Source organism: Homarus americanus, unplaced genomic scaffold (genome assembly GCF_018991925.1).
Source record: "Homarus americanus isolate GMGI-L3 unplaced genomic scaffold, GMGI_Hamer_2.0 scaffold15794, whole genome shotgun sequence".
Taxonomy (NCBI): Eukaryota; Metazoa; Arthropoda; class Malacostraca; order Decapoda; family Nephropidae; genus Homarus; species Homarus americanus.
Window position 1 is genome coordinate 440795 of NW_024748849.1, and position 12859 is coordinate 453653.

Here is a 12859-nt window from a genome sequence, read left to right on the forward strand (position 1 = left end):
TCCTGCATAAAAAGGGTCAGGAAATCATATGAAACCCTAAAAATTACCGGTAAATAAAATAATAAACAACAGCCATTTTGCCAAGTATAAGTGAAAAGTTAAGAGTTTACTGTTAATTCCTCATCATGCTGTACCCACATCATTGCATCAGCCAGTATAAACTGCAGATGGAAAGAAAGAGTAAATCATGAGGAAGATGATCGTGTAATCAGAAAAAAATAACGTAAAAATAAGTGGTGGTTAGGCGGCTGCAGCCAAAATGTTTATACGGACACATTTTATTCCTTGCTAGTTTTTTGTCGAAAGCGTTTATGATGGATTATATTACTGTACACATACCAAGGAAGAGAAACAGACCAGTTAGAATTTTCTGTGACAAAAATTTTAATTTGGGTAGTAATATTTCCACTGACCACTGAGATGAGCCATAATTTTAAGAATCAGTTTACCTGTAATTGATTAATGTCAATACAAAGATTTACAAATAAATATGTGTAATGCTGTGTGTCATTTATTTTTATCTTTATTCAACTTTTTTTTTAATTTACTGTGGATTTACTTATTTTGTTACTTTTTACTTTCAGTACTTGAGTATTTTATAAATGAGATACTTTTCTACTTCTATTTGAGTATCAGTACATTGAATTTGGGATACTTTTACTTCTACTTGATTAACATTTTGCCAATGTAACAATAATTTTACTAAAGTAACAAAGTTCAGTACTTTTTACAACTCTGGCAGAAAGACAGATGAGCAACCTGGGACTTGGTTACAATTTTTGTGATGCCATAAGGCAGCAGGGTCTACCATTACCGGTAGACAACACATTATGCTAATCCCCTTAAAAAAAAAAATCTGCAGATTCTTCCAAGAAATATAACCCAATTACCTAACATATAAATGGATGGAAACCAAACAATGTCCCATTTTTAGTCTTGACCCTCCTTTTCAAAAATCTTATTGACACCACTGTAACCTGCCAACTATTGACACTAATTAAGTAATATACTGTACATTGTTGATATAACTGACCATACCTGTTCTATGCTGTTGTAGAGATCAGGGTCAGAAAGCTTCCGCTGGAGGTTGAGTCTTGTGAGGGGCTGGACAGAGGAGGAGTGACTGTTGGCTTTCTTTCTTGTGGTTGTCCTCTGCAAGCTCCGGTAAGTCCTACAGTGAAAGATTATTCTCTAAACCTTCACACATAATAAATCACAAAGGTATTTTCTTCATTTCTCATTTAACAAGTTTTTATACCAACAACAAACTAACACTGAAGAAAACTCACAAATCACTTTTCATTTGCTCACTGTCAGGATCATACGACACATTAGAACAAAGAAGTGATACAAGTGTTTGCCACTGTGAGTAATAAGATCCATAGAGCCACATATCTGGACAGTAATTATGGAAACTACAGTTTACTGAACTCATCTGAGATCTTGTGGTGCACTGGACACCTCAAGGTTATGCATCCATCATCACAACTAATCAGGACCATAATTCTTACCGGTAACTATTAAAGACGAAAAATTAGTTTGGTTCATGTAAACCTATATGTGGTCTAGGATGTACTATTCATGGTCTAGGCAGTACTATATATAGTATAATCAGATAATATGATGTTTGTTTACTAACAATACTTGATAATGTGAAAAATACACAAAAAAAGCAGTAGAGAGATCTTCACAGACCATGCGAGAAGCTGATTCACCACCATACCCAGGAGAGGTGAGCTCAACCACACTTAACTTTATTAACTGGTGTGGTAATATCTAGTAAATATTATGTCAAATTCATTTACACATCAACATAGTTTCATAATTCGTGCCACTTACTTATTATTTTGATTTGTCGGTAACTTGAACACCTGCGCATCATAAGCATCATAGTCAAAAATAGAATTTGGCAAGGCAGTCTCTTGTACTGGTTTCATACATGGCTTATTTAATGCATCAAATTTCTCTCTCTTGACAGTCTTGGGTTTTTCAGGCGGAAGTTTAATCCGAGGAACAAATGTGCCATAGCCAACTTTCTTCTTGGCAGAGTAGAAACTAAGGTTGATCCATGTGTGGGGCATACTGTAGTCATCAGCATTGATACTTCCCTTCTTATTGTGAAACTGTAATAACACAGAGGAAATGTAGTTTTATCCTGTATTAAGCAGCCGCCATGTTCTTGAAACTACACATTTTATAAGTTGGCAAAAATTAAATATACTGGAATCTTGAAGGTTCCTCATCTAACTACAACAAGTTCCTGGTCTAACTATAACAAGTTCCTGGTCTAACTATAACAAGTTCCTGGTCTAACTATAACAAGTTCCTGGTCTAACTATAACAAGTTCCTGGTCTAACAACAGGGTGGTACAATTAAAGTGAACTATGTTGAAAATAAAATACAAATTTATGAAATGAACAAGTCTGTATTTAAGCAGTTAGCAAGTTTCTGTAAATCTTTGGAAACAATACTGTAGTTATTAATGTTTGAAAGTGATGACATCCATATGTGCACCCCTCTTCACAATACACTGGTTTGCTTTAATTGGACCACCCTGTATAACAAATTCCTGGTCTAACTACCATATTTTATGGCAAATAATACCAATAAATAAGTTACAACCAAAAATATTGTATTGCCAAACCAATAAATAAAAGCCATATGAAAGTTTAACACAATCACTATTTGCTTATACTGTACTGTACTGTACTCCCTGGTTATCTATAGCAACAGAGGTACCCCTCCGCCGATTCCCCACTGAGCCAGCCAGCTAACTCGTGTACAAAGAAATGTATATTCCCTTTACGTGTTCGCCCTTAGGACAATTATTTCTTTTACTTTTTTCACAATACTGTATGTACTGCATGCAGGATGGTGGTAACTGTGGTCTGGTGGTTGGTCGGTGTGGATGTTTCATCGGCTTAATGATGATTAAATACAATTAACATCGTATATTGTTTTTGGTCTTTATTCAGTAGCTGCATTTGAAAATTTTGACCAGAAATGTACCACGGATCATAACCCCTATTTATATCATTGTGTCTATGGTAAAATCGGTTTCACTTAAAGGCGTTGTCTTCAGGGACCTACCAAGGTCGTTAATTGGGTGAATTAGTGTACAGTATAGGGGCGGTTCAGAGGGTCACATGCGTACAAGTGAGGTTGCGTACTAAGGATACGCGTACTCTGCAACCCTATTGTATTCCATTTTGATGCATATGGGGGGGAGGGGGGAGGGGGAATTCCTAAACTGCCATTAAGGGTTAAAGATAAATTGCTCCAAGCAGGGCTTTTCACTTACCCTGACCATTCCTGACCTGATATATTGCTGGCTGGAAGATTTCAATGCATTTACAAGAATAATAAATAACTCTAAATTTTAACTTACTTTTAGAAGTGGAACAGCATGCAGCGGCTGTTCACCCACACACACCATGTCCGACCCAACACCATTGTCAATGATGCGTTGTTTAGTGATGTTTGTCAGTTCCCGGTCCACTTCAAAGACTCCAACACCGGGAGTTATTACAACAGAGACCTGGCCAGTGCGATCAAAGCTTCGATCCAGGTAATGCTTCTCAAACACTGAAAAATTTAATCATGAAAATATAAAATATGTTGCTGGAAGAAAAAATGGTTGGAAGGTAAAGGAATTACTTTTGATGATTGTGTGGGAGAGGTGGTAGAGGATTAAGTGATTTATGAGGATTACATTTATGAGGTACTGTACAAGAGAACCTCAGCATTTAACAATACAGTACAGGTGGTCCTCGTAAATAGGGCATATGAATTGAATTGGGTCCTAAAGTAACCATGGTTTTAAATATGAATCGTCGTTAGTAGAACCATCGTTATCGGAGGCTTTCCTGTACATTGCTAACATATATAGAAAGAAATGTTCATTATATGTCATATTTTTAACATATACATCATCCGCATCATCCATCCACTGTTTTATAATAAGTCTGTGTGTACCTGAATGATTCCAAGATAATGTTAAACCATTTAATATAATGTAGAAATAACTATAATAAGTAATAAAAGTGTTAAGTTTCTACAATGCTAAAATTCGTCAGTCATCTCTCACACGACTGCGCACTATGCCATTGTTATGTATAAGTAACCACAGAATTTGCAGAAAAGTCATCTCAATGTGTTGATGTACTTCATTAATGAAGAAAATACTATACAGAGGGGCCCCGGATTATGAAGGGGTTCCATTCCTGAGGATGTTCTCAAGTCGGTTTTGTACGTAAGTCGGAACACGTGCTATGTGCATACTGTACTTAAGAACAATGTTTAAAATCCCACTCTATCATAGCCTAAGTCCTTATATACATCTAAAATCACTTAATTTAAGACAAAAGAAATAATAGAAAGACAAAATACAGTAATTGAAAGTAAAAAATAAATCATCAGGTAAATAAAATACTGTAAATTTCAAGTTTAGCCTCGTTCATATCGGAGTTCGTTCGGAGGTCGGTGAGCTCCTGTATACTGTACAGTAATATAAAAATATAAAATAAAAATGGCTGGTGTATACACAAGGTGTTTAGTGGTACAGAGGCTGTCATGACATAAAGTGTCCAGTGGTACAGAGGCTGTCATGACATAAAGTGTCCAGTGGTACAGAGGCTGTCATGACATAAAGTGTTCAGTGGTACAGAGGCTGTCATGACATAAAGTGTTCAGTGGTACAGAGGCTGTCATTACATAAAGTGTTCAGTGGTACAGAGGCTGTCATGACATAAAGTGTTCAATCTAAGGTTTTCATCAATTTTATTTTGCTCAAAACATAAAACTGCCACAACTACTAACATAACCATCAATATTGTTGTTATTTTCTTAGATCATTATAACACTGTCCCAACATTACTGCTACCATACAAGTGACTTATTACCTTCAGATCGATGCAGAGAACAGTTTTACAAAGAGAATTCTAGATTTGCACATGACAATACTCACCATTAAGGGATATATTAAGGACTTCCAGAAAATTTCCTTTGGAGGCACAAGAATTGGTTGCTTCCGGCACTTCAACACCCTGATTACGATGATGATCTAACACTGTCGGCAAGTAGTTGTTGAACACGCGACGTAAACGAGTTAAGGTTGGTGACCAGTCATCATATCTCTCATTCTGCACAGCCACTCTGTCAGTGATAACAAAGTACTGTTGTAATTATATTCTGCTAAGTCAAGTCTGTGGCATTTTATAAGATAAAAACTTTAAGCCTAAAATCACCTTCATCCAATTAATCCGTATCACCCACCATCTGCCTCCCCCCTCCTGGCTGGGAGGGGGGAGGGAGGGGGGAGGGAGGGGGGAGGGGGGTGTTGACAGTCAGGAGCCAGGTAGAGTGTAGTTATCAATTGAGGGGTCAGGAGGGACTTTGGATTATAAGATAGGAAGTTTAAGTTTTTCACTTATAAAATATCACCAACTCGACTTAGCAGAATATAACGTGCATTGTTGGAATCCTTGCAAGATAGCAATTAATTTGAGTGTAAACATCATATAGTTTGCACTAGACATACAAATTTCAGTAATTAACTTAGTACATTTGAGTACAGGTTGTGATAACTGTAATGATTTTTTCCACAAATTTTATAACATTACTGTTCACTTTTAAAAGTTGTGGAACATATCTCACTTCACTAACACTCAATGTACACTTAGGGGCCATAGTTTAAGTCAAAATTAATGTTATTATGGTAGAAAATACATAACCAATATCCAGTGTACAGAGCAGTAAAATACATTTGCACAGTACAAGATCACAAGACTGAGAGAGCATGGTAGGACAATGGACGCAGCGTGGATGAATACACTGGAACACAGAGGGAAAATTATGCCGTGCTAAGCCCCAGATAATTGAAGTTCAATGCCACGGTTGGTGAAATGGCACACAGAGCAAAAGCCGTGGATATCCCAAATCTGCAGATGGAAAATCCACAGTTGGCAAGGGACTAGTAATAAAAATCAGAAACTGTGTACAGTACTGAGTCTCCTGTGCACATCCCTACCCCTGTAAAAGAGGACAGGGTATACATACTCTCTCACCTTATTACAAAGATAAACAACTCACCTGTAAAAGTCTTCATAAAATCTGCCCTTGTAGTCCTCCTGCAGACACTCCCTCATATATGGGGGAAAGTCTTCAATACTGTTAGCCTTATAGAAGGTGCGCGAGAAAAGTACAATGGTTACATCATGGTTGCTACCTTCTTTCTGAAAATGGTATAGTAAAATAATATAAAAATATTAAAAGGACGAAAGTTTTAGACAGATAAATACACAATCCTTACTATAAATCTCACAAATTTTAAGCAACACTGTTAAAAATGTCTACTTTAGGATACAACATTATTCTGATGGCTTTATTAGTGATACTTGTCGTGCAGTTCCCCTATAGATAAACATTCACTAATATGTCATGAGTGAGTTGTGGCAGCTGATCTTCTCCAAACCTTGTACAGTACAGTAGTGTAGGGCTATCTACTGAATACAACATTTATCCCTGAACCTTCTGCTACAGGATATTATTTGACTATCACATACTGTATACTGCAAGTCTTGTGTTTTCCTTGGTATACGTGATGGCCCAAGAGGTGTGGTGGCTGTGTGTATACTCTACAGCGCTCACCTCCCCTCCTATGGGTCACTTGTTCAATCTTGAGAAAACCCAGTCCTCTCAGCAGTAAGTGAACACCTAACATTGCAAATTGCAGAAATGTGGTGAGGGCTACACTGTGTCTCTGTGTCCATACTGTTCCTGATGGGCATTCATGTCTATGGGACCAGCTTCCAATTTTAAATGACAACTCATCCGGTAATCAATTACTAGAAATGGATTGTTCTGCGATAATTAGTTAATCTGTAGCAATTGTTGACTAAATTTAACAAACAAGAAATTAACACAATATCGATAACATTATATACATTTCATTTCCTCCTTTAGGTCAATGGCAAAAGTATTGTTCAGTCATTCCTCAACCTAAGGAGAAAATGTTAAAGTTAAGTGAACCTTTAGAGGGCATCTGGTATAAAAAAGATGGAAATTTTTGACAAAAAGAACAAGTGACTAAAACTGTAATCACTGAGAGACAACAAAGTACAGGACAGTAAACAAACTTATGATGTGTGCTGCAGAACAGGAGGGGTAGTGATGAGAGGAGTGAGTGTATGAGCTGATGCAGGTAGGGAGAAGAAGGGAGAATGGAGAGGGAAGGAGAAGGGAGAGGAAGGAACACACAGAAAGAGAGAAGAAGGGAGAGAAAGGGAGCAGAAAGGAGAGGGAGGGAGTATATGGTATAAGGGAGAAGGATGGACAAGGTGGAGGAAGGGAGAGGGAAAGAGAGCAGAAGGGAGAGGGAGGGAGAAGGAAGAAGGAAAAGGGAGAGAGAAGAAGGGAGCAAAATGGAAAGGGAGATGAAGGAGGCATCAAAACTGAACTGGAGACAAAATGTCGGAGTATATATGAATAAGTAAGAAGGAACATCTGGAAGAAAGACTCAACACATAATGGGGTAAGTTTACTGTACTGTATTGTGCTGGAGTGTGTATGAGTACAGCACTATATAAACAAAACTGTCCTGTAGCTTCACAATGAGATGAGGCAGAGTATAAAATGACCAGAGAAAACATTAAACTTTCTTATCTTCCTGATTCATGTTATAGTAAGAGGGAGAGAGAGACAGACTGACTTACCCTCCATTTGGCAAACAGCTCTGAAAGAAATCCATTAACAGCCTTTTCAAAGTAGAGATCTCCATACATATCAAAGTCCCACATCTCAGAGCTCATCTGGATGAAGAGGTACACCATGCTTGTTGAGGACCGATACACAACCTGGAAAAAAAATTAAACTACAATGCAACTCATTTAATGTCACATCTCACTTTCTATCACAAATTTCTGAAAGTCACTTATTAATTACATAAATACTGTACAGGTATTCCCCTATCTACGAAGGGGGGTACATTCCTGAAAATCCATCGCAGGTCGAAATATCATAAATTGGGATCAGTATAACATGGAGTTCAATGGGATATGTTCCCAATTAGTCAGACACCCACAAGTGTCACTGAAAAAAATTCGTACAACAAAATGTATCGAAATGTAGAAAAATGTGAGTCTACCCTCAAGTCAACTCTGTACTTTGTTATTGAAGTTAAGTTGGTTGGGTTGCCATACGGCAATTTTTTCCTCGTAAAACTTACTATCTCTAGAATGAATGGCATCTAAGCACCAGCTGGGTTGATACGCAGACCAAATTTACAGAATTTCTTTCGTAGCCAACTAGCCAACCCAACATGAAGGATGTCGGTAAATGCAATGTAATACAGCATTCCCTTAAAGCTCACTGGGATTAGGAAAAATGAACCCCCTGAGAAAGCAAATCTGCATGTTTTTCCTGCCAGTCCCAGGTGTGCAAAATGCATATATAAATTGCTATATGCACATGTATAACAACATTATGTATGTATAAGACAATATAATAAATATGAAATAACATATATAAATAAACAAACATGGAATAACACTGTATGGACATTAGGTCCACACACTGATAGTTAGTTGTGGTAGTGAGAATGCAAAGACAATACCTCTGAAACGTCAGGTGATCTGGTGCACAGGATGAAAACAATCCCTGTACTGGACAGTTCCTGGTGAACATGCCCGGTAATGATAAGTATTTGTAATGTGTGTACTGTAGGTACCTACACGTATAATTATATCCTTTTATATTAAATTAGGTAAATTTTATTAATAATACCAACAAATGTTTGATAATACCATAGTACCATAAGTAGGAATTGAAAAAACCATAACACCTTGGCCCAATAGCCTGGTGGTTACAATGATGAGCTAACCTAGCTACAATGACATGATTAATCACTGTTCAGCACTATTCTATCAGTAAACACTATTAACAACAGAAAATCCAGTTAGATATGGCTGCAAAAATGCCGGCAACTTTAAAAGTATCTGCAGACATTCTTGTGTACATCCAGAGTGTCATCCGAGAATAATCGAGGGCTGTGAATTGTAAGGGCATGCTGTATTATATTTTCCGAGACACAAATACGCGAGGTCAGCCTGTAGCAATGCGCATTGGAGGATTTATTGGGGGATTTTAAGAGTGAGATTCAACTAATCAGAAAATCTCTTCACTTCTCAATCCCCGTAGGTGCAGGATAACCGGGATTCTACTGTACAAACATTGGCAGACAACATCAACATAACAGGCGAGCCCCACGTTCTCTCGTCAGCATGTGAAATATGTACGGTCGCTTAGATGAAGATTTACCTCGCACCAACAACTCTTCAGAAGGATGGCATAACTCTATGGAAGCAAACATTACTTCATTCCATCAAAATATCTGGAAGTTTCTTGAAGTGTTGAAGAGGGAACAGGCACTGGCCAACCTCACCATCAATCAAAGTATTACAGGAGTCAGCACCACCTAAGCAGAAACGTTCTCAAGATTCAACAGCCAGAATAGCAACCATCGCACAAGACTATGAGAACTGCCATGTGTTTAACATTTTAAGGGAACAGCCCACTACTGTACATGCAATTTTAGTGTTTAATATATGCCAGTGAATTATTAAATACAGTATTGATTATGACTGATCCACTTTTCCCCCCAAAATTATCAATATTTTACTTATTTTAATTTTCGTGCAGGTTTATAGTGTTATTTTTTTTTGTGTGATTGATCCATTTTCAGTATATAATAACTGTACTACTATGCATAACAAATAAATTTTTAGGTAAAACATTAATTCTTAGTGTTATTTTTTACTCTCTATTCAATCAGTTCCATCTTTTATGTCAGTTTTTGGTAAACTTATTCTTTTCCCTATGAAAAACAGCAAACATCAGTACAGATTCACTGGCAGTTTTCCGGGGGACAGTTGTCGGAGGGCAACTGCCCAGGAATCAGTTGTCCTAGAACCCTGAGTGTAATAAAAAAATAAAACATACTATAATTATTTCAAGTCTTTTATAAATCTGGATATTGTAATGTGCTTAATATTATACATCTGTAAAAAAGTTTGTCATAGTTACCTTTGTGTCTTCTGTTATAACTCCACAGGCAACCTTCCCTCCCTGGGCCCACATCTCATACACTTGACAGCGGATGGTTCCACAACAAAACTCTAACTTCTTGTTCAGGTACACGACAGAGTTCACCTGCAACAAACAATTAGTTAAATAAAATAATATATTTTCTAAACAATACAATACTATCTTGTGACCTTTATTAGATGACCCTTTCATTATTACTTTTACCAAGTTGTTTCTATAATATAGAAACAAAATTGTCCTTGAAAATTTTTGCCTCCTTTCTCTTATTCTTGTAAGTTTTCCTGGTGTGTTGTTGGGTGGCCAAAAATAAATGTAAACACATATTCATATGCTGCAGCAAGTGCATTTTGATATAGTGTTTCTCATCTCCAACAAGGTCCCCCACGAAAAGCACGTCTACCTTAACAAAGTTTGAATCATTCAAGCACACAACTGCTACCTGGATGTTCATATTGCCTCACCCACACTGTAGTGTGTCAGTCATCCTTCTCATACTTGGTCTTCCCCTCCTTCCCTACCATTCACCTCTCAACTACACAGTTACATAATTTGTATCAATAAAGGTGTAACCAAAAACCGACGGCCTGGTAACCACAGCTTCGCATAACCAATGTTTACAAATTGGGGAAATACCCCACAAGTTTCACTGAGTATATTGTTGATTTGATGATCCGGATAGGAGTGGCAGAGCTGTTTTGAATTTGGAGGAGTCAGTAATGGGACTGACTAATCCAGAGGAGTTGCTGCCACAGAACACAGAACTCTGTCAAGGTCATGGCAGCCCTCACTGAGTACATAATGGCTCAGAATGCAGCAAGTCAGGTGGATATCAATGAATTAAACAAGATTCGACGGTCCATTACGACAGAACGACAGCACACCCAAAGTGATAAACTGCAACAACTGATGCAGCAATTGCCAGAGAACTTGAAAAAAAAGGTAGCTACAGCGCAGGAGGCGGGCGCCTAGAATGAGCTAACAACGTTACTGATAAGGAAAAAGGTTTCAGCCTTATTAAACAAGAATTCGCAGATGCCATTAATTTAAGGTACAGTTGGCCAGTTGAAGGTTTACCCTCCCAATGCATGTGTGGCTCATCCTATGACGTTGACCATGCCATGGTGTGCAGGAAAGGGGGGCTTTGTATACATGAGGCATGACAAAGTAAGGGATCTCACAGTAAATTTACTTAAGGAAATTTGTCACGACATCACAGTACAACCGACCCACCTTCCATTGGACGGTGAGAACCTCCATCACAGGACTTCCAACACATCTAATGAAGCCCATGTGGACGTGAGCTCTCGAGGATTCTGGACACAGGGACTCTTTATCACACAGCTGTTCACTCTCATAGCGGTCTAGTAACAGCTTTACATTTAAACCATCCTCTTATTCAAGTGTACAAGTGAATGAACTGTTCAACAAAAACTGATGACTTACCATATTCATTTTAAGTCTCCACATGTCTGAGCGGCCAAGGTATTGATCCTTAAAGGTAAGTTCCACCAATTCCAAGGCAACATCTTTGGGGTCAACTTTATTTACTATCACATCTTTGTAGTTTCGCAGCTGAAAGGTGAACGCAACACTCTGTTCAATGCTGATGGTGTCTGTAATAAACCATAATGTAACATTAAAATGAGTGTCTAGTTTTAATTACACAACTACTGTACTGTATTTACCTATCCATAAGACTGCCAGAAAATACAATATCTCCAAAAAGACAAAACAACAATTCAATATCATACAGTAATGTACTATTGTGTTGCAACAAGTATCAATCACTAATATAATTATTACTTCATGTGTGCACAGTTCTACAGTATTACCAATCAGACAAAACACAAACATTATGGAGTGAACCTTTCTGTACTGTGACATCCTCAATTGTCTTGGGTATCTGGAGGAGGAGCCGAGGCAAGTCATCCTCCGGGTGGTAAACCTCAATAACATCTCCCTCCTTCACCTCAGCACCCAGGTCTTTAACATTCACCAGAAGATCTTCCTCTGAAACACATACATAAATGGCATAATTATCAGAAATAAATACATACTGGCTCGTCGTGTACCGTATACAGCACAGGAATACAAAGAAATTTAAGGAGTAATCAAACTGACTAAAATAAGGAGTCATTTAAAGATGCCCTGAAATGATAAGTGTTTGTAATGTGTGTACTATAGGTACTTACACGTATAATTATATCCTTTTATATTAAATTAGGTAAATTTTATTAATAATACCAACAAATGTTTGATAATACCATAGTACCATAAGTAGGAATTGAAAAACCCATAACACCTTGGCCCAATAGCCTGGTGGTTACAATGATGAGCTAACCTAACTACAATAACTATGTCTACCTCAAGTGTCATAACCAGCCAATTGTCACGTACCTCGGTAGTTCTTCTGGTGATTCAAAAGCTTAAGTTTATTCATGATGTCACATATGGCTGTCAAACTACTCCATCCTCACTTGGAGTCATCATTTTAACATTGTTCTTTCCCTGTAAATAATAATTATCTCCTAAATCCAGATCAAAAAATGTATTTCTCTTGTTACCAAAGATACTATAGTAAAGTTTTTCCTAGTAAATAAAAGTCTATATCAATTTACAAGTTAACTACAGCTTTTCAGTAGTCCCGGAAAAGAGAATTGGATCAATAAACTTTTAGTATCCGAACTTTTTAAAGAAGATTGAATATTATGAAAGTTTAGATCCCTTTAAATATAGAATCAAGTAAAATATACGCCT

General features: G+C 37.4%; 1 protein-coding gene across 1 annotated transcript in view; it reads right to left on the reverse strand.

The window, feature by feature from the left end:
* LOC121853092 (GATOR complex protein Iml1-like) overlaps positions 1 to 12764 on the reverse strand; it is a 56510-nt gene extending 43746 nt beyond the window's left edge. Inside the window, exons 1-10 of the mRNA XM_042347027.1 lie at positions 12500 to 12764; positions 11969 to 12112; positions 11546 to 11715; positions 10082 to 10207; positions 7714 to 7854; positions 6092 to 6234; positions 4968 to 5155; positions 3390 to 3586; positions 1840 to 2123; positions 1039 to 1171 (exon numbers count right to left, since the gene is read on the reverse strand). Of these exons, the coding sequence (XP_042202961.1) occupies positions 1039 to 1171; positions 1840 to 2123; positions 3390 to 3586; positions 4968 to 5155; positions 6092 to 6234; positions 7714 to 7854; positions 10082 to 10207; positions 11546 to 11715; positions 11969 to 12112; positions 12500 to 12542 (1569 nt within the window). The 5' untranslated portion in view covers positions 12543 to 12764. The remainder of the gene's footprint in view (positions 1 to 1038; positions 1172 to 1839; positions 2124 to 3389; positions 3587 to 4967; positions 5156 to 6091; positions 6235 to 7713; positions 7855 to 10081; positions 10208 to 11545; positions 11716 to 11968; positions 12113 to 12499) is intronic.
* Positions 12765 to 12859: the final 95 nt, after the last annotated feature.